Source organism: Chanodichthys erythropterus, chromosome 9 (genome assembly GCF_024489055.1).
Source record: "Chanodichthys erythropterus isolate Z2021 chromosome 9, ASM2448905v1, whole genome shotgun sequence".
Classification (NCBI taxonomy): Eukaryota; Metazoa; Chordata; class Actinopteri; order Cypriniformes; family Xenocyprididae; genus Chanodichthys; species Chanodichthys erythropterus.
Window position 1 is genome coordinate 9,635,707 of NC_090229.1, and position 23,071 is coordinate 9,658,777.

At 36.8% G+C, this 23,071-nt stretch overlaps 1 protein-coding gene across 3 annotated transcripts in view; it reads right to left on the reverse strand.

The window, feature by feature from the left end:
- The window catches only part of rapgef1a (Rap guanine nucleotide exchange factor (GEF) 1a), a 31,660-nt gene extending 11,584 nt beyond the window's left edge, over positions 1-20,076 (reverse strand). For 2 of the 3 annotated variants that reach the window (XM_067394510.1, XM_067394508.1), the window contains exons 1-10: positions 19,902-20,076; positions 13,721-13,866; positions 13,429-13,607; positions 13,159-13,315; positions 12,912-13,000; positions 12,650-12,805; positions 8,903-9,023; positions 8,601-8,781; positions 8,098-8,481; positions 5,268-5,464 (exon numbers count right to left, since the gene is read on the reverse strand). In XM_067394510.1, the coding sequence (XP_067250611.1) occupies positions 5,268-5,464; positions 8,098-8,481; positions 8,601-8,781; positions 8,903-9,023; positions 12,650-12,805; positions 12,912-13,000; positions 13,159-13,315; positions 13,429-13,607; positions 13,721-13,866; positions 19,902-19,929 (1,638 nt within the window). In that variant the 5' untranslated portion in view covers positions 19,930-20,076. The remainder of the gene's footprint in view (positions 1-5,267; positions 5,465-8,097; positions 8,482-8,600; positions 8,782-8,902; positions 9,024-12,649; positions 12,806-12,911; positions 13,001-13,158; positions 13,316-13,428; positions 13,608-13,720; positions 13,867-19,901) is intronic. The other variant, XM_067394509.1, reaches the window with a different exon arrangement.
- Between the last annotated feature and the right edge of the window lie 2,995 nt (positions 20,077-23,071).

Below are 23,071 nucleotides of genomic sequence, written 5' to 3' on the forward strand. Positions count from 1 at the left end.
CATCATAAACAGGCAGCTCAGTCACCTAACAGCAGGGAACCCGATGAGTCCCTGCGGGATGATACGTGTTTAACCTGAGCTTTTCAGCAGGTCACAGTTGCAGGACCCCGTGTGGTACATGCCTTTGACTCTTCAGACCTTTAGATCACCACCACTGAAGGCTAAAGGCGTGTGGGGAAAAAAATTACTGAACCCTAACGAGGCAGTGCCACCATTAATTGAGGCTGTGAACTATTCATTGCCTACAGGCTACAGCACCTGTGATTCATGCGAGCTATTATGAACATGTTTCCTCTTGTAGCCGCAGGCACACACACCTACACAGAGTCAATAATTAGACAATCAGCAGTGCTTGCATGTTTGTGCTACTTCTCAGCAGGTGACGATGAATTGAAAAACTACAAAATCATAACTGCAGTGCTTGCAAGGCTGTGCCATAGAATTAAACCTCTACAATTGGTTCCTAAAACCTAAACTTACCTAAAACGTCAACACTATTCTTGTATTGTGCTGCATTGTGGTTTCTTTAATATTATGCTTTGAAGAAGATATTAAAGGCTTTATTAGTTACAAAAAGACAAGGAAAACATGTTAGAGGCCAGCGAAAGGCATCCGCTACTCACCATAGCGACAGGCAGGGAGCCCTGGCGGGTCAGAGAGGAGTTAGATGCGGAAAGGCTGAGAGCGGTTTCTGTCTCACCAGGCCCAGGCCCGGATGCACACTGCTGCAGCTGACATGACAGAGAGGAAGAAGAGGAGGAGGAAGGAGACGCAGAGTGTGAGGAAGCCTAAGAGGGAAGAGAAGAGTGGAGGAAGGAAGGAAAAAAAGGCCAGAGATTCATGCACAGTGTAGATTTCTGAGCAGATGTGAGCTGAATGGAGAAATAGACCTTAATCAGAGTAGGCGAAATATTAAATGCGATGCAAATGAAAAATATGCAAGTTTTAAAATATGGTTTGTGAAAATGAGACAAGACCTAAGACATTAAAGCCCTATCTTTTCATCTACTCATACTAAAAGTCTACTGTGCAGCAGGAAAGAGCAACGTTATGTGAAAGAATTGAACTGTGAAAGTGCAAAATATTGAGAGACAAAGGCTTCTACTTTTTGCCTGGTAACTGCTTGTGCTTGCTAATCAGAGTGTGGGAACAAAAACAGGAAATTACTGAGAATAAAAGCATAAATAAATGGCTAGACTTGTGCATAATATAGCTACCAACACTTAAGGTTACTTTATACCTGAGCTCAAAGCTCTAAGCAACACACCTTGGTGAATCCTTCTGCTCAGTCACATGGAATGAGAGAAAAAACAGTGGAAACCGAGTCAAATGAAATGAGGTAGATGGGTTAGTAAGACAAGAATGAGAACAAAAGCAAGAATAGCACAAAACATTAAAACAGTTGCTTTCCTTGCTTTGAAAGGCAACTTGGAAGCCGTTTCCTGTTTAAAGTCATGAATATTATATATGTATACTGTGTATGTATATATATATTATATATGTATTAGGGGGTATAAGGGGTGTAACGGTACTATAAATCCTATACGCTACGGCCGTCACAGTTCAGTTCATGCAGTTAGACAAAAAATATAGTCAGTCACAGGCGATCCACACGCCAATCCAGAAGGGGGCGCACAAGGTAATGCAACGCTGTTTGCTAACCGCCACATAAGGAAAAAGGAGGAGAAGGACAACAGATGATCTAGATGGCTGCGTTCCACTCCACTTTTAGATAAGCACTCGCAAACTTGCCTAAGCACTTCCCCTCAGGGAATCCTTGCTGCCATTTTGAAGTGCGTTCCACTTCGTCAAGTAGACGATGGAAGTTTATATGGACAGGGAACGAGTCTACTTCATATGTACACTTCAGGCAGCTCCATATACCACAATGCACCACGATTGTGACGTGACCCCATATTGTGTTTAATTTACACCACCACACTCTATGATATATTAATCTTTTTTTTAAAATATCTAAAATAACCCAAACACACCTGTATACATATAGAATGCTACATTAAACATTTTTACCTGTTAGTAATGTCTTAATTATTTAGTATATGTTTAAATAAATTTGTCATGAAAACAAGTTAAGACAGTAACTGTGTAAATGATTATATTTCAAAAATTAAAAAGATTTAGAAGTTAATGCAAAACCTGCCTTTTGTGCAATTTACATATTTTTTAATTATTGATTATTATATCTAAAAATAAACAGCAACTGAATCTAATAGTTGTAATAGTAATAGTACCTCAATTAACAACTCTGTTGTTAATTGAGGTACATACTGAACAGTCATGTTTGGGTACCATTACATCCCTAATGTGTGTGCTGGTCATATAATTAGAATATAATCAAAAAGTTTATTTATTTCACTAATTCCATTCAAAAAGTGAAACTTGTATATTATATTCATTCATTACACACAGACTGATATATTTCAAATGTTTTTTTCTTTTAATTTTGATGATTATAACTGACAACTAAGGAAAATCCCAAATTCAGTATCTCAGAAAATTACAATATTGTGAAAAGGTTCAATATTGAAGACACCTGGTGCCACACTCTAATCAGCTAATTAACTCAAAACACCTGGAAAGGCCTTTAAATGGTCTCTCAGTCTAGTTCTGTAGGCTACACAAACATGGAGAAGACTGCTGACTTGACAGTTGTCCAAAAGACGACCATTGACACCTTGCACAAAGAGGGCAAGACACAAAAGGTCATTGCAAAAGAGGCTGGCTGTTCAGAGCTCTGTGTCCAAGCACATTAATAGAGAGGCGAAGGGAAGAAAAAGATATGGTGGAAAAAAAGTGTATAAGCAATAGGGATAACCGCACCCTGGAGAGGATTGTGAAGCAAAACCCATTCAAAAATGTGGGGGAGATTCACAAAGAGTGGACTGCAGCTGGAGTCAGTGCTTCAAGAACCACTACGCACAGACGTATGCAAGACACGGGTTTCAGCTGTCGCATTTCTTGTGTCAAGGCACTCTTGAACAACAGACAGCATCAAAAAGGACTGGACTGCTGCTGAGTGGTCCAAAGTTATGTTCTCTGATCAAAGTAAATGTTGCATTTCCTTTGGAAATCAGGGTCCCAGAGTCTGGAGGAAGAGAGGAGAGGCACACAATCCACGTTGCTTGAGGTCCAGTATAAAGTTTTCACAGTCAGTGATGATTTGGGGTGCCATGTCATCTGCTGGTGTTGGTCCACTGTGTTTTCTGAGGTCCAAGGTCAACGGAGCCGTATACCAGGAAGTTTTAGAGCACTTCATGCTTCCTGCTGCTGACCAACTTTATGGAGATGCAGATTTCATTTTCCAACAGGACTTGGCACCTGCACACAGTGCCAAAGCTACCAGTACCTGGTTTAAGGACCATGGTATCCCTGTTCTTAATTGGCCAGCAAACTCGCCTGACCTTAACCCCATAGAAAATCTATGGGGTATTGTGAAGAGGAAGATACGATATGCCAGACCCAACAATGCAGAAGAGCTGAAGGCCATTATCAGAGCAACCTGGGCTCTCATAACACCTGAGCAGTGCCACAGACTGGTCGACTCCATGCCACGCCGCATTGCTGCAGTAATTCAGGCAAAAGGAGCTCCAACTAAGTATTGAGTGCTCTACATGCTCATACTTTTCATGTTCATACTTTTCAGTTGGCCAAGATTTCTAAAAATCCTTTCTTTGTATTGGTCTTAAGTGATATTCGTATTTTCTGATACTGAATTTGGGATTTTCCTTAGTTGTCAGTTAGAAACATCAAAATTAAAAGAAATAAACATTCGAAATATATCAGTCTCTGTGTAATGAATGAATATAATATACAATATAATATTTTATTTAAATCAAATTTGACCCCATTTATATCCATTTTTTCTCCCTTGCATCAAAATTATACATTTACAATATATGCAGATTGAACTCTGTGTTGGATTCTCTGCTTGTGTTTGTCAATCAGAGACAGTAGTTGTGTGTTAGCAGTGGCTAACTGAGCCTAGCAGTGACCTGTGTTAACAGGAAGTGGTCACTTTAAACTAAAAGTTAGGAAAAAGTTATTGTGTTCCTTTTAACTTGTTTTTTTGTTACTACTGTGAGGGAAGTTGTAGGGGGAGAGTGCCTTTTTCTTTTAATATTGCTTTTGTCCCTGTTTTTGTACAGTAAGGGATTTGAGGGAAGTTTATGTTGTTTATATGCTTTTGCTTGTCCCTTCTTAGGTTATTTAAAACTCCTACCTAAATTGGTTAGTGGACTGTTTTGTTTGTTATTTTAGGCCTTGCTCTCCCTGAGCCATTTCTCCGCATTATCCTGTTATGTCTTATTTTCTTTTTTGGTAAATAAAATACTTTCTTTGATATATATTATCTGGTGTCATCATCTCTCTGGGACAGTGGATTGAAGTGTGTTCTCGCCTTTTCTTTTCTTCATTACTCGTTTATTTATGCTTTCTCCTTTGTTACTCCCCTCCGGACCCCTAGACAGGTAGGGGAACGTAACAATATAAACTTAATTTAAAAAAGAAAAAAATTGCAACAAAACAGTCAGGCCATTCTCTAACCCTTGAATTAAACAAACATTGCTGTTGCGCCTTCAAGACTTCTATGTAAATTCCCTCTTTACATGTAAATTTAATACAGTGTGTCTTGCTGCCTCTGTCTCGCTCAAGTTCCAAGTTTTCAGATTTTCCGCTCGGTCCTATATACATTTCATCATTTATTAGACATGAAAATGTCCTACCCTTTGCAAAACTGCATTACTGGATCAAAAAACAAAGCAATTTTCTGTTCTGAAATGTGCCACAAAACAGACCAGGGACCTTGTTAAAAATAAACTTCAGTCGCTTGTTTCTAACGTTGGAATGTTGAAAAAGGATATGTAGAGCGGCAGGTGCTACACACAGCCAGGAATCAAGCAAGATTTAAAGGAAGTTACCACATTTGAGTTGTTCCTCTCAGGCTTTAGCTGAATAAACATCAGACATGTTCACGCAACACACAATGAGGAAATAGATGACACTGATTGCCTAAAGCAACACTTGAACTTCACTTAGACCAACAGAGAATGATTACTGTGCCATAAGCAACTTAATACAAGTACACTCTGACACTGTGGGAAATATAATACCGCTACCATTGTGATTAATGGTGACTGTCAGTAGGAATGAAAACATTGCATCAACATCTAGAGAGGGTGAGAATGAGACAGACAGAAAGTGTACAGCATGTTTGGGCGCAGCACTGACGGCAGTGATCTAGCTCTCACCAGTTGTCTCTGTTTGGGTGGCAGTGCTGGAGGAGGGAGGGTCTCATCGCTGCTGCTGAAGGAGTCACTGAGGCCATACACTTCCTGAAAGCGCTTCCTATTGCGCTGCTCATAAATGCTTTCGCTCTGTGGCGTCTGGTAGAAAACGGAAGGCAGTGGCTCAGAATAGTCCTCCATAAACTGCATGTACTTCAGAACTGCGGGTATAAAAAGTAAAAAGTAAATAGGTTAAATGAACACGCAGGCCCGGCAGGTGCTAAACGCTAGCTCATGCATTAATAGGGCAAAGGTTAGGATTCCAAGAGGCTCTGAAACTGTGAAGGCTGAGACTGAGAGAGTGTGACACTTCACACTTTACTTCACAAGTCATTCATGGTGCGTGTTCATCATTCTATTCTGTTTATTCTAAAATTAACTGGAATTTGGCCATATTGCATGCGTTAAGTAAATGAATACTGATGATTATCAATATTCTGATAATAAATAGAATGAATCTGTATAAAACAGTTATGCATGTATTAGCAAAATTAAGTCAAATTAAGGCATATTAGAATGATTTCTGAAGGATCACGTGACACAGATTATTTTAAAATATTTTACATAGAAAACAGTTATTTAAAATTGATATTACTGTTTTTACTGTACTTTTGATCAAATAAATTCACCTTGGTGAGCATAAGAGACTTCTTTCAGAACATTAATAAATCTTACTGACCCCAAACTTTTGAAAGGTAGTGTACATATAAAAAAATATATTTTTATTTTTAGTATTTGATTAATAGTTATATTACTATACTAATACTACTTTAATATTAATTTAATATTAATTTATTTTTTACAACTATTGCTTTATATTTGTATTGATCAAATATGTATTTCATTTTTGTTTTTAGAACAAAAAGCAATATTTTTTAATACATAGTAGGTGCATGTCCTAGATAAAATATGACAATTACCAAAAGGCTTAAACACAAATTCACTGTAATTCAAAGAAATTTTAAAAGGGAAAAACAGCTCAGCATCCTTTCTGTGGCCTCACATAAACTTTTCTGTCAAGTCACATGGTTCATGTGTGGATTATGACATGATTCAAAAACCCCTCCCCTCCAAACAAGAGTCTTTTAGCAAGAGCTCATTTCCTGCCGGCTTGGGTGAGGCCTTGAACTGTATTCAGCTAGAGATTTCTCCAACAAAGGCATTATTCCATCTGACCTCACACTAAAGGTGACATCACTGTTTCCCAACCCCTACCCAACACTGCAGGGCTTTACAGAGAAAAACTAGTGAAAAATGGGCTTTGCCATACTGCGTCATACATTGCACACATTACACAAGGAATTAGTGAACTGTGAAAACAGCTTAGTCTGAAGACAAACAGAAAAGCCAGGGCTCAAACTACTTGTTTGGTCGTAGTACTTGAAAATGCTGATTTAAAGTCGACATGAAAAGAAATTTCACTTCATTTTCTAAATCTATGTTACTTGTCTTAATGTATGTATTTGGTTAATCTTTTCTACCTTTTTTTGACCTAATAATTTCTTTCTGGTGACGTATACAGGACTTCACCAATCAATTTTTCTATATAAACCCGCCTCTTTCTTACAACTGACTGCAAGCTTGCATTCATATCCGCCTCCATCCAATCAATAACTGATAGACAGGACCAAGACCCCGCCCTACATTTTACAGTTTCACTTGGATGTACATCACAACACAGAAGACAATATCTATTGTGAATGTAATTCAAATATTCAAATTCAATTCAAATATTTTTTTATTTACAATATTTACATTACTTTTTTTCTCAGAATTGCGAAATATAAACTCACAGTTGCGATTTATAAAGTCCAAATTTTGAGATATAAACACAATTGCGAGTTATAAAGTCCACTTCTGAGAAAAAGTAATTCCAACATTTTTTAGTATTGTGAGTTTCTATCTCTCAATTCGGACTTCACTTTATAACTCGCAATTGCAAGTTTATATCTCACAATTCTGAGAAAAAAAAAGTCAGAATTGCGAGATATAAACTACAACTAAGAACATGTACACAAGCCTTTCTTTTTTTTTTTTATTTATATATTTTTTAATGTTTTTGAATTTGTTTTGAACAGGACAGTATAGAAAACTGACAGGAAGCAAAATGCAAGTTTAGAAGGGGATGTAATTGACCCTTCGCCGAGAGTTTGACTGACAAGCGATCAAACCAATCAGAACGCCGAATCCGCCATTTTGTCCGACAAAGCAGTCCGGAGTTAAAAGATTAACCTCGGTGGAGTTAAACTTGAAAAATTGTGTATAGTGACATCTTTCTGCATTTGAAACAACATTCATTCTGATGTTCATTCATGTTTATTTGATGCCTTAAATGGACTAGTAGAAAGATATGACCGGTTTACAAGCCTCTTGAGCTGAGGCGCTACAGCAATCTGTCACGATTATGGTCACGACACATTAAAGAGCCACAAAACGTTTTTTATTGTTTGAATTTCTTAAAAAATTACACAGTTTGAAAGCTGGGACTTTGTTTAATATCATAAGCAACCTGCTTTGTCTTGTCTGTCGATGTGTTGTCCGTATTCTCTTTGTTCTGCAATGTATTTTTCACTGCGTGTGGCGTGACTTCGCTACGGCTTGTCGGACAAAGCAACAGTAACTAAGGAGGGTGGGTCTTTGCAAAGGGTCAATTGGTAAAAGACCACAATCCCGGACACATCTGCGCTACATGTCAAGAGCGCTTCCACAAGGCTATCGGTTCCGACTAGACAAGTCTTTCTAACCCAGTAATTTTCTACCCTCCAAACAACACATTTGAATTCCTCATACTCACTATGCCGACTCTTCTTCTCCGGCAGGGGTGGAGGGCTCTGAGGGATCTGTGTGTTCTCAGCAGGGCCGAAGTTTCCCATGAATACTCCAGGGCTCGAGGGTGGCATCGAAGGGAAGAGGGGGAAGGGTGGGGTCTGCATGTCTTCATCTGGAACGTTGTCATATTGAGAGTACAGTCGTTCCACCGGAGGCTGAGGGGTTCGCCGTTCCTTCTTCGGGAGAGCGGGTGGTATTGACTGAAACTGAACAGGGGAAGAGGATGATTCGTGGTGAGACTCAGGGAGAGGGCTCAGACAACCCCCCGTGTGTGCAGAAGGGATCTGGTCGATGCTAGACAGGTCCTGATGCAGGAAGTCATAGTCGGGGTCGTAGCTCTCTGCTGTGTCTGGGTAAACAAGGGGACAAGATAAAACACCATCAATATATTTAAACCACTCTTGAGGTGTGTAGCCAGACAAGCTACTGTTTCAAAGTAGCTTCCCCAATAATTATTTAAACACTCACCTAGAGTCTCACAGCTGGTATTACGAGAGCACTGTCCACTGTCCTGCTCCAAAGAGGACAGCTGTTCATCTGACTTGCTCAATATCCCGATGCTGCCACATGGGGACAGTCGTGGCGATTCCCCTCCATAGGACTGACTACCTCCTGAAAAACGCCTTTGTAAGGCATCTGCCTCATACTCCTTTAGGTGAAAATAAGAACAGTTAACCTCGAAATACAATTTTGGGGGAAAAGACTTCGAGACACAACACTTTCATTTAAGGCCCACAAGTAGGAGTGCCAAGGGAGCACCAAAATCTCACCTGTCGACAGATACCAATAGGAAGACTTGATCCACTTGTGGTACGACTCATCGGCGCAACCACAGCAATCCTTGTGGGTGACGGTGCCGACTGACGCTTCTTTGGGGGGAGAGCCGGTGGACTGCAAAGGGAGAGTTTGGTGTTTAGCCAATGCTAGTGTCAAACGGATAAACTAGAATAATAATAAAAGTCTCATACAAGCTGTCAATCAAGAAACCTACAGACACATTCTGGGTTATGAAAGTCTGCAACCAATCCCAAGTGACCAGGAGCATTTTTGCAAAGTGAAAGTGGAATCCAGCTCTGGAACCACAAACCACAACTTTATAAATCAGTCAGTCTGGTTAGTTGCTCTGTCGCCCAAAACAGCTGCTAACAGTGAAGTCATACAGAAGAATTACTAGCAGAAGAACTGACTCATAGTGAATGTAGAGTACGTCTGGCTGACATTTACAAATACCGATTATCTTCTGAATAACCAGTCTTAACATGCCAGGTCAGACAGAAGCATTAAATCGTTTCACCAGACGAGAGGCTTGAAAGGGGATTTAATATGATTCTTGCCATGAAGGGAAACTATAAAACACCTGGAAGATCTGTCGTAGTCCTAACATGGTCATTTATTTTAACAGTCTGACTGATGTAAACCAACACAGGGCTGCTGGTAAAGGGATGAGACTCATTTTCGGCCGGGAGCCGAGTGACTGTTGGCCATGAAAGCATCTACATGCCATTTCAGTGAGCTAACTGTGCTTCACAGTGCTTCTGGGATATTAGGGATGCAAAGATGACTGAAAACAACGAATTTCATTATTAACCAGGTCACTGCACTATGCATAGACAACTTCATCAGAGACGTTGCTTGCAGTCATAAAAGAATAAAGTTTCCTTTGTTAATATTAGTTAACTACATTAGATAACAGAAACTTACAATGAACAATACTTATACAGCATTTATCAATGTTTGTCTACAAAATATCAAAATTCCAGTAGTCAATACGAATTTCAATACCACAGTAATATTTAATAGCTACTAATATGCAAGTGAACACAAATTTAATTAAAGTTCAGTTATTAAACATTCAAATAAATGCTATCAAATTAAATTAATGGCATGGTATTGCTTCTAGATTTTCTATTAATTATTCAAATGAACCATAAATAGCAGAGAGTAGCCATTTTCTTTGCGGTCTTATTAATAATAACTAACAGTGCAAACATTCTGTTAAACATCTGCTTTTGTTTCCATGGCAAAAAGAAGGTAATAAATGTTTGGAATGACATTAGGATTAGTAAATGACAGAATTTTCAATTTTGTGCGAATTAACCCTTTTAAATATCAAGTTGACTTTAAATTAGAGACAAAAACACCAGCCTGCTCAGTGAAAAGACCAGTTGGTAGGCTAAACTTGGCATCAAAATAATCTCCAACAAAAAGCTCATATATCAGAGACACAGACTTGTTGGAAGGCTGGAAACCTGCCAAAAACATGGAAATGCCAGCAAATAATTCAGAGTACAAAGCGAACTCTCTTTAATGCCAGCAGCACAACTTAATCCCCTACTGTCTAGACTTGGTATCAGAATATCCCTTCTTGCACTCTCTCTTTCTTGTCTCTTTCAGTCTACAGAGTAGAGCTGACACTGTTTCTCAGAAAACAGCCCATATGTCAATGACTCTCTGCTAGAGGAAGCCGGGGCTTTACTGCTGCACCCTACAAAGACCTGAATTCTCAAGAATACCACTATTTATATCGCTCTTTCACACCTTTTCTTTTAGGCTTCCCGCAAACCGTGATGGGTCTGTGCAATCATCTGTAGCTAAACCTAGCACTTAAAGCATACACGAAATGCTGTTAACCACATCACCTGTGATATCTAGATGTTTACTGCATGTAATCCAGATAAGATGGCACGTTAAGATAACACAGCCCACTTCACTTTTCTTCTTATAAACTGCATGCCTTGTGCAGTACCACCTTTCATACCATCACACTCATGTTTGGTTTGACTCCATGAAGCTTGTGAACTAAATAAACAGCAATTTCTATGATAGACCACACAATAGGGCCTGACATTGTCTCTTGTATTTTCCATTCATTTTCAACAGGGTTCGCAATTTTTCAATCCTACAATTTGGGAACTCTTATTACACTTTAAACCCCTGATGTGTTATTTTGTATTATTCTAATGATACATTTTAAATACATTTTAACCAAATCAATTAAAGGCAAAAACTAAAATTAAATAGATTTTTTTTTTTTTAGATAAGTAAAACATTAATATAGCAGGTGTAATCCCACCATTTTTTTGTGTGTCCTACTGCTGAGTTTCAGAGGGATATAATATAATATAATATTTTTACCATTTTTGCTTACATTAAATACAGTAATTTGAAGACATAAAAAATAATCCATGCAGGAATTTGATTGAATTTTTTGCCAGTTACTATCAAACTTTTGGCATTTGGCCTGTAACGTATAGCCGACGACCTATGTTTCCGAATTTCCTATGGTGCTTTCATCTCAATCGGACTAATGGTTCAAAGATATTTGCGAACGTTGTTTTAATGCTAAATCGCAACGTTGTACAAACCATAAAGTGAAACTTAGCATGTTAGGTATTGCTGGACTCTGCAAAGATTCAGGAATCTAAAGGAGATGACGCTCATGAAAATAAGTCAACCACAAAAGTTATGAGCATGTGAATATTTGATTTCACCACTAGGTGGCACTGTCTCCAATTGACTCAGGCTACTTCAGAGCATCATGTTAATGACCCACACCAAGTTTCGTAATGATACACTAATGCGTTAAAAAAAATACACAATTTTGCTGCAAAATGGCCGATATGGTAAAACTGGATATCATTAAACTCGGCATGCTGCCCTGAATCTAACCAGACCAGTTTTATAATTTTTGGCCAAACTGTTCAGAAGTTATAAGCAAAATACAGCCATTTTTGCTATCTCTGGAAGAGTAGGTGGCACTGTGCTGAAACGCAGCATGTAACCTCAGGTCATGCTTGTGATGTCAGAATACGATAAAGCGTTGTGGAGATATAGCCTCGCGTCCAATTTGGCATGCTCTTTTTCGAATTTATTTGCAAGTTATTCGAGAATGGTTGGGTTAACTTTTTGCCAGCATAGTCTGAAGAACTGATTTGACTTTCATGAAAACTGGAGCAACCATCTAAGAGAAGTTTAGAAAGTTTTTTTGGTTGGAAAATTTGCCGCGAAAAGTTTCATGACAGAAAATGATGTCATATGGTGCAATCGAAGCGTATTGAGCCAGGGAATCAGAAGAAGAAAGAATTTTTTTCTAACCCTTATGGTTCAAAATGTATTAACGTAAACATGAGTGAAACTCTGGCAAGTGGTGGCGCTAGAGAGTTTGATCTAGAGACACCAAATTTGCTAAAGTTAATGATGGGACTGTCCTCTATCAGTGTGCCAAATTTCAAAACTTTTCCACAAGTGGTTTTATGGGCTGCCATAGACTCCCCGAGCGGAAGAATAATAATAAGAACGCCAACGGATACAATAGGTGCCATTGCACTTTCGGTGCTTAGCCCCTAATTAATAATAATAACATATTCAATACTTTTAACAACACAACTGACACACAAGAATTGTTTCTTTGTTGCTTATAAAATTAACCAACATGTACCTTATTTGTAGATAGTGCCGAACACATAGCTGAACAGATTTCTTAGGCCACAAAGATGAAGTTTTGACAAAGTTCTTACCAATGTTCAGGCACTTTGAGTCCAGGTAAAGGGGGTTTAGGAGGGGCCACCTCCTCATCAGGGACATCATTTGGGGTCTCTGTGGCCTCGGCTGGGGTAGGGGTATTATTCAAGACAGTTTCCTTTGATTCAGTGATGGGGGGCTCTGGAACACTGCTATAATAAAGTGGTAAAAATGAATGACATATTTCAACACCAGCCACCTCACTTTCAAAAAATGTCATAAGGCTTAGTATTCTTTTATGAAAAGCTCCTCATTTACCATTTTGGACTGGAGACAGGAGGCAGGGTTTTGACGGGTGTTGTAGGGGAGGGGTGCTCCTGCTTCTCAGTAGCGACTTTAACCAGCTCCTACAGGAAACCACAGGCAAAGTCTTCTTTACACACAATACTATTAACTAAGAACAAAACCCTTGCTAAAAAAATAGGTCAAATATGGGTGGAGAATAGATTGAGATGTCAACAGACTGCAAAACAAGCCCTGACAAAGTTCTATTGAACATTAATACCTTCACACCATCCAGCACTGCTTTGATCACATTGGTGACAGTTGTAACTATTTCTTTATCTTCTAAATTCACCCCTTCCAGCATCACTTGGTCCGACCAGCGAATGAGGTTTGCAAGACTTTGATAGAGTCGACTGAGACAGGAGGATACTCTTGAACTGCAGACAAATGGAGGAGGAAGTAAAATAATTATTAATATGCATGACTGTAGAATGTACGTTTTTTATAGCTGAATAATAAACTAATACTCAAGATGCTTAAAACATTTTACCTGCTCATTGTCTTGCCATCAAGTTGTACCAAGCCCATGATGGCTTCCAAAACTTTGCTGGCAGAACCAGGAAGCATTTCCAAGACCTTCTTGTCCACCACCATCTTGTCAATAATAGTCTTGAAATACCGCAAGGCGCTGACCACTTCTTTCTCATGCTCCTCTAATCGACTCAGACTCTAAATGTGGCAAAGAATGTCGGCAAAACCATCAGTGTGCTTATTTGCTTTCAGACCACCCTATGTAGTTAACATCCAGAAATACTATGACAATAGTAACTTTTATTTCGTACCTTGGTCACAGTCTTTTCTGGGGACTTCACGGGTTGTTCTGGTGGTGGTTTGGACTTTTTATTTGATGGCGTCCTCTTGATTTTTGGAGAATGGAATTTGTCCTTTAATTTCATCGTAAAGGATGTCAAGTGGGAACGCTGGGATTCTGAAGGTACAAAAAAACCCCACACATTATTATATACATGGTTGTTAAAATGTAAACTATTTAATACATAATTATTGTTTCACACCATTACCATAATATAAAGTCACTCATTTCACATGATGTCACTCACCCCAATACAGTGTTATTATAGTATTATTTCTATAATATTATAGCATTTATTAATATTTTGAATTAGCTTTTTCATTTTAATTTTACTTGAGTTTTAGTCATTTTTAATTTTAATCCATTTAACTTTTTTTTATTTTTTTATTTCAGGTTTAGTTTTAGTCATTTTAGTACTTCAACTTCAACTTGTTTTATTTTATTTTAGTTAGATGCCAAGGAAGTAATTCTACTATTCGTTTATGTTTTTCAATATTTATATATTATTTTAGGTTTATTTCAATTCACAAAAACAATTTTTAAAAGTTTTAGTTTTAGCAGCTTTCAGGTTCAATGCCCTATGAGACGTTAACCATATTCTGTATCTTGGGAATATATGCGAGAGGAGACTCTGTCCTTTGTGTACAGTGAAATCCTCTCCAACTACAAACTGAATTGGTCACAGTGGGACTTACCGCTCTCTTGGAGCAAGTCACTCTAGAACGAATTCTGGTGATGACACTATTGTGCAGGGCACAAAACCATTTAGGGGCAATTTATCCTCACACATATTAGATGAATGAAGAAGCGCCTGTGAAGCCTGAAGAAACTGTGAAGTTTCAAACCATACGACACCGATTCTTTTTATCAAAGCCAGAAAGAGACTGACAAATGAGTTTAATGGAGTTTAGTCCGGATTTTCGACTCATGTGGATACTAGCTTTGAGTGTGAGTAGATTACCTCCTAAGTATTTAGGAGGCATAAAGAAGAGAACCACATACAGTGGGTACGGAAAGTATTCAGACCCCCTTCAGTTTTTCATTCTTTGTTATATTGCAGCCATTTGCTAAAATCATTTAAGTTCATTTTTTTTTCTCATTAATGTACACACAGCAAATTGACAGAAAAACACAGAATTGTTGACATTTTTGCAGATTTATTAAAAAATAAATATCACATGGTCCTAAGTATTCAGACCCTTTGCTGTGACACTCATATATTTAACTCAGGTGCTGTCCATTTCTTCTGATCATCCTTGAGATGGTTCTACACCTTCATGTGAGTCCAGCTGTGTTTGATTATACTAATTGGACTTGATTAGGAAAGCCACATACCTGTCTATACATGACATTACAGCTCACAGTGCATGTCAGAGCAAATGAGAATCATGAGGTCAAAGGAACTGCCTGAAGAGCTCAGAGACAGAATTGTGGCAAGGCACAGATCTGGCCAACGTTACAAAAACAGTTCTGCTGCACTCAAGGTTCCTAAGAGCACAATGGCCTCCATAATCCTTAAATGGAAGACATTTGGGATGACCAGAACCCTCCTAGAGCTGGCCGTCCGGCCAAAATGAGCTATCGGGGAAGAAGAGCCTTGGTGAGAGAGGTAAAGAAGAACCCAAAGATCATTGTGGCTGAGCTCCAGAGATGCAGTCGGGAGATGGGAGAAAGTTGAAGAAAGTCAAACATCACTGCAGCCCTCCACCAGTCTGGGCTTTATGGCAGAGTGGCCCAACGGAAGCCTCTCCTCAGTGCAAGACACATGAAAGCCCGCATGGAGTTTGCTAAAAAAACACCTGAAGGACTCCAAGATGGTGAGAAATAAGATTCTCTGGTCTGATGAGACCAAGATAAAACATTTTGGCCTTAATTCTAAGCAGTGTGTGTGGAGAAAACCAGGCACTGCTCATCACCTGTCCAATACAGTCCCAGCAGCGAAGCATGGTGGTGGCAGCATCATGCTGTGGGGGTGTTTTTCAGCTGCAGGGACAGGACGACTGGTTGCAATCGAGGAAAAGATGAATGCGGCCAAGTACAGGGATATATATCCTGGACGAAAACCTTCTCCAGAGTGCTCAGGACCTCAGACTGGGCCGAAGGTTTACCTTCCAACAAGACAATGACCCTAAGCACACAGCTAAAATAATGAAGGAGTGGCTTCACAACAACTCCGTGACTGTTCTTGAATGGCCAAGCCAGAGCCCTGACTTAAACCCAATTGAGCATCTCTGGAGAGACCTAAAAATGGCTGTCCACCAACGTTTACCATCCAACCTGACAGAAATGGAGAGGATCTGCAAGGAGGAATGGCAGAGGATCCCCAAATCCAGGTGTGAAAAACTTGTTGCATCTTTCCCAAAAAGACTCATGGCTGTATTAGATCAAAAGGGTGCTTCTACTAAATACTGAGCAAAGGGTCTGAATACTTAGGAACATGTGATATTTCAGTTTTTCTTTTTTAATAAATCTGCAAAAATGTCAACAATTCTGTGTTTTTCTGCCAATATGGGGTGCTGTGTGTACATTAATGAGGGAAAAAATGAACTTAAATGATTTTAGCAAATGGCTGCAATATAACAAAGAGTGAACATTTTTTAAGGGGGTCTGAATACTTTCCGTACCTACTGTAGATAGCTCAAAGATAGCAGCTTTTCTTTCTTGTGATGATGCATTTCCTATTGGGTCATTCCGTGTCAACTCAAACAGAAGCCCCTGGCTAAAAATTATGATTTTGATTTTTCTTTTTTTCTGGTGAAAGAAATACATAAATGATTAAGAAAGTCAAAATATTAAATGTCATGAATGTATATTTACTGAGTAATTCACTGTTTTGTAGAGGGGGGTCAAAATGACAATTTTCACACAAGTCTGGAGCTAAATTACAGGGTGGTAAAATTCAACAAATTGAACATGGAGCCGAATTGAGATCCCCATATCTATGGGATTTAACCATATAGGGCCTTGAAAATAAAGATTCCAAAAGAAAAGTTTATATATTAAGATATCTTTAATACTTTTAGAGTTACATGCATGCAAACTTTGGAAAAATAATATTTATGGCACTTAGACAGGTATGTTCTATGCAACTGTGTTGATAGAAATAAAACGAGATACATTTCTAGTTTCAAAATTATTTGTTGTTCAGATATTCCTCTTTAAAAGAAAAATTATCAGATGTATGCAAAGTGACCCACATTTGGTATCAAGATCTCCATATCTCTGAGATTGAACCATATAGGGCCTTTAAAATGAAGATACCACAAGAAAAGTTTGTTATGAACCAGAATCTAAAAGGATATTAAGGTATCTTTAATACTTCTTGAGTTACAGGCATGCAAACTTGGGGCAAAAAACACAAAGAGCTTTTTCCCATTTTTGAACTGTCACCATTGTCATAAAATGCAACAAACATTGATAAAGTAAACAGATTTAACTAATACACATACCAATCTCTGTGTAAAAATAAAATAATGATGCTGTCATCTTTCTAAAGTCATTTTACCGCCCTGTAATTTGGCTCCAAATCTCATGTGAAAACTGTCATTTTGACCCCGCTCAACAAAATAGGGGATTACTCAGTCAATACACATTCATGAGATTTAATATTTTAGCTTTCATCACTATTTATGTTTGTCTTTCTTCAGAAAAAGATATTCTGAAATGTGGTTGATTTGACATGGAATGACCCTATTGAAAAGTTGGGGCAGGATCAAACAGTTTGCCAATAGGCAAACTGATAGGCTTCAGTTTACATCTCAGCAATATACTAATTACTATGGCTTGTCAGAATCATCTGGTTTGAGCGAGAAAGACATTCACATTCTTTGCACAATCCAAAATCTTACTGGCTCTTACAGCCAAAAACAAAAAGAGACAACGGTAGGAAAAGAATCTGATATGGTTACTGAAAGATAGTTAATGAGTTTAAAAATGTGCAGGACTGGAATTACCCAGAACGATGGAAGTCTTAACTGTCTTATCTCACAGTAACTGATGTGACTGCTAATCTAAACATGATAAATTGTCCATGAGAGCCAACTTGCTGAATGACTGTCTAAGAAAATGCGGTGCTCTGCTAAAAAAAAACACAGCAAACCAATAAGTTGTGCTTGTGCCTTCAGAGGATGTGATCTTTCCATCTGCTTCTTGATCCTCACGTAGTGAGAAGTGCCGTCTACTAATTCATATCCTCTTTTTTTTGCATATCCTCTTCTGAAACAGACAAAATAGCCGACCACAACTTTTGAACAGACCGTTTTTCTCTTTCACACACTTAACAGCCATCCTCAAACTCTGGCCACATCTTAACCTGAAGTTTCCACCACGAAGATGAACGACTACCAAACACAGAGTCTGGGTTTAAAATATCAATGCATTAAGCTTCATTACAGTAAACAATGTTTCTGGTAATTGAAAACTTGTTTTTAGGCCAGTTGAATTTGAAATGCAATTTTTGCATTGATTTCGAATGATCCTTTGGGTTTTATTTTACAAAGGAATCACTCTCAATCAAACAGATTTATGCAAAGTTGCATTTCACAACAGTTCTATATTTAAATCATATAAAAAAACAAAAAGCACAAAGAAAGATGAAGATGAAAATATTGTCAGCATGACCTGAAAAAACTTGAATGGCACAAAGAAACTTCCCCTTTCAGTTTCTGATTCTTTTGTTGCTAAAATACTGAGAAAAAAAAAAAAAAAAGGCGAGAGAAAAAAAAAAAAAAAAAAAAAAGCGAACATCTCAACCAGCTAAAACTACAGTTCAAGAGATACGTCTGAAAACCAGAAGACATTGGCCAACATCCTCCTACGCAAACCAGACTCTACATTAGTGGGCCATTTAGAGATGAACAACTGAACTTCTGACAAGAAGAGCATCACTTACCCACAAGTGATTCAAATTTCTCTGAACCCTCATAGAAAGGAAGCGACAATGTTGGCAACCTCACAGGGTAGTTAGTTAACAGGCATATTGCCTTATTCACAAAAACATTCAGTCACTGAATGCAGCAGAGTAAAATATTAGACTTGCGTTTAACAGCACAGTTTATGCACCAATATCTAATCTAGCCTAACATGAATAAAGTGATTCAAATCTTTACGAACCAACTTATTAAGGAAATGACAATGGATGCAACCCATATGAGTAAATTACAATTATTATCCCCATGCACAAAAACATAAACACATAAATAACATGCAAACAACAAGTAAATGCATAAAGATAAATGCAATGCAATTATTTATCTATTTCAATATATCTATATTACATGTGTATAACACAACATTCAAATATGTGTATTTATCTATCCTACATAACAGCTCAGAGTGAACTGTTAACCCATAGTAAATGACTCAAACTTCTCTAAAACTTCTGAGAAAGGAAGTAACAGTGGCTGTTACCTGTCGGTGTAAATTAGTGGTATTCATCAAAACAGTCACACAGAAAAAGAGAGTAAAACTCCTCAAGTTAAAAGGGTATAATCTCATAAGCAGAGGGAATTTCGCTCTATCTAGCTGTGTGAATATATATAAACGGTCTGTGTCTATCTATCAGGATGTCATTGGTGCCACAAGCTCGTATAAACAAAGGAGCACTTATTCAACATACATGAGAAATTTGGTCAGATAAAACGTTCAGATTTTCCTTTTAATAATAACCACTATATTTAAATACACAGAATAGTGTATTACAACCATTATAACACACCAAATCACTGCCAGAAATGGCCAGACAGCAGCACAAAAACAACAGTAACACAAACTCTATATAGATAACAAATGCTACATAACACAAACTACATATACATAAACAGCAAATGGGAGAAAACATTATGAAAACGAGAAGTCTGATAGCTAGCTAAAGACAACAACAGCGCTAAGTAGCTCCGTCCCCACCCAAACACAGCTGTCTGAGACGAACTCATGTAGACATTTATATCATATCCTCTTATAAATGTATTTAATGACCTGAATATATCATATAGGGCGTTTATATGACGCATTTTGCTATTAAAAATAAAATAAAGATATGATGCTCTGATCCTGTCAGTGGCCTTGAACCCTCGTCTGACGCTAATGCTAACGCGGCTAACTGAAGTTCATCTTCACATTATTAATAAATATAAACAAATGTAAACACTCACCTTGCTTACTGTCTATTTTTCCAGACATTTTGGTGACAGAAAGCGAGTTGGTCAAGATCAACAATCGAAAGATGTTCGTTTCTCGCCGTTATTCCAGCATCTTAAGGAGACAGACCGGTCGGTGTGGTCCTGGTCTGTGTATGTGTGTTTGGCTCTGCCTCCTCCATCCACACACACACACTCTTTCTCTCTCTCTCAACTCAGACACTCACACACAGACAGGCCAGCAGTAGATGATGATGGTACTGTAAGTGAAAGTGTGTGATTTCTACAGTAATGTCGCCCCCATATGGCGAGAATTAAACATTTGCTTGCAGCATTGTAAGCAAAAGTGGAAAGTATTTATTATATTATATTATATTATATTATATTATATTATATTATATTATATTATATTATATTATATTATATTATATTATATTATATTATATTATATTATATTATATTATATTATATTATATTAATTCTGAGGGAATTATTAATATAATATAATTATGTATTTAATGTAAGCAAAAGTGGAAAAGTATTACATTATATTATATTATATTATATTATATTTATACTTTTCCACTTTTGCTTACATTAAATACAGTAATTTATATTTTCACATAATTATATTATAGTAATAAATTCCCTCAGAATTAATATAATATAATACAATACAATACTTTTCCACTTTTGCTTACATTGTATACAGTAATTTATATTTTTACATAATTATATTATATCATAGTAATAATTCCCTCAGAATTATTATATTATATTATATTATATTATATTATATTATATTATATTATATTATATTATATTATATTATATTATGAGAGATTTGTGTATTGCTGAGTTTCAGAGGAATATAATATAATATAATATAATATAATATAATATAATATAATATAATATAATATAATATAATATAATACTTTTCCACTTTTGCTTACATTAAATACAGTGATTTATATTTTCACATAATTATATAATAGTAATAAATTCCCTCAGAATTAATATAATATAATACAATACAATACTTTTCCACTTTTGCTTACATTGAATACAGTAATTTATATTTTTACATAATTATATTATATCACAGTAATAATATAATATAATATAATATAATATAATATAATATAATATAATATAATATAATATAATATAATAACATTAATATAATATAATATAATATAATATAATATAATATAATATAATATAATATAATATAATATAATATAATATAATATAATAATGTAAATTCATTAATATAAAATAATTATGTATAAATGTCAGAAAAAAACAAAACATGTTTTTTATTGCAGGGCTTTAGAAGGATATAACACCCACCACCAATATTTATTCACCAACACGCTGATACTTTATTTATTTATTTATTTATTTTTAAATATGGCTTATCATTATGAACAGGTTAAGGTGATGCCTCGCATTATAACCAAGCTAAGATAAAATTCAAGAAGAAAATTGTATTGTTCAGAGGTTGCTCTTAGATCATGGAGGCATTCATGATGTTATTTTGTTTCTCATAAACTTCTTTACAGGAAAAAAAAGAGACATTAATGAGTTAATTCTTGACATAAAGGAATGCTACAGAGCTTTGATGAATGATAACATAACTCATATCATTTAAATAATCAGTTAATTGGTAATTATTTAATTGAATATCTGACTTTTGGTTGTAGACTTTGGTCTCTTGGCCAAATCTGAACAATTGTTGAGTTCTCTTCTGAAATTCAAGAAGAGACAGTCATGTTGAATTACTTGGCGACTTTTTGGTAGGGAAACATTTTTGAGAAGCACTGAAAAAATCTCCATTTGATCTCCAATTAATCTAATTGCTGTATAAGAAACTAGCTGATATACTAAGATGTCTAATTTGTATTTTGCTATTGGTGGAGCATAGTTTTATATGTTGTAAGAATCTAAATGTGAACAAATTAAACCATTGTTCAAGGTGTAACCTCAGTCTGTGGCCAGCAGAGGACGCACCTTCACCACATCTGAACTCTGTCACTCAGCTCAAGTAATGACATCATCAGTATCATATTCATCCAATCATGTATACACAGAACATGAGGTAATATTGAATGCAAAATTATGGAAGGGTTTGAGATGTCAACAAGGATTGGAGATTTTGCAACAAGGGGACTTATGTCTCCTGATGTCCCGTAACCTTACATATGTTAAACAACATCAAAATAACTAAACAATGTAATGATGTAATTCATAACCAAACGAGACACTGAACCTGTCTTTTTACCCTATCTTTCTTTGTAGTTTGCCTTCTTTTATATTTCTGAAAAATGAACAGGGTGCAAAAGTTTACACAATATGACCCTGTAAAAACCAAATTGATGTTTTGTGTTTTTTAGTCCAAGCATGAGGTCATCAATATGCAAATATATTGCTAACAGCCTACCAAACTAACCTTGAGTAAACTGACCCGTATGTCCTTTGATATGTGACGTATCAACAACCGCAAAAATAATTGATTAGTGTTTTTAAGTACAATTTAAGCCCAAAGACGCACTTTAACACTTTAAACAGCTGCACTTCTCACAGATGATCAGAATTTATTTGTTAAACTTTTCAAAAGTTTGGGGTCGGTATATTCTTTTAAAAGAACTTAATAATTTTATTCAGCAAGAATGCATTAAATTGATAAAAAGTAACATTAATGACTTTATATTGTTACAAAAAAAGTCTATTTAAAAAAGTGTCGTTCATTTGAACTTTGTATTTATCAAAGAATCCTGAAAAAATGTATGATGGTTTCCACAAAAATATTAAGCAACATAACTGCTTTCAACATCGATCAGCATATTAGAATAGATGCGTTTGACTTGAAGCGGCGCTGCACAGACCGAACGGTGTATGACATCAAAGTACCGCGAGAGCGATTCGAAAGCAAACGGTTCTACTCTTTAATCGCTCTCGCGGTACTTTGATGTCATACACCGCTCGGTCTTCGCAGCGCTGCTTCAAGTCGGAAACACCTAGGCTTTGTCCCAAAACTTAAAAATACTGCCTTCGGACTTTGGGAGGATGCCTTCCAAGGTAGGAAGGTATCAAGGCACATCCAAATCCAATTTTAGCTTCACTTCATGTCTCCCGAGACACCTTCATCTGATCGATTTTTTAAAGGATTAGTTCACCCA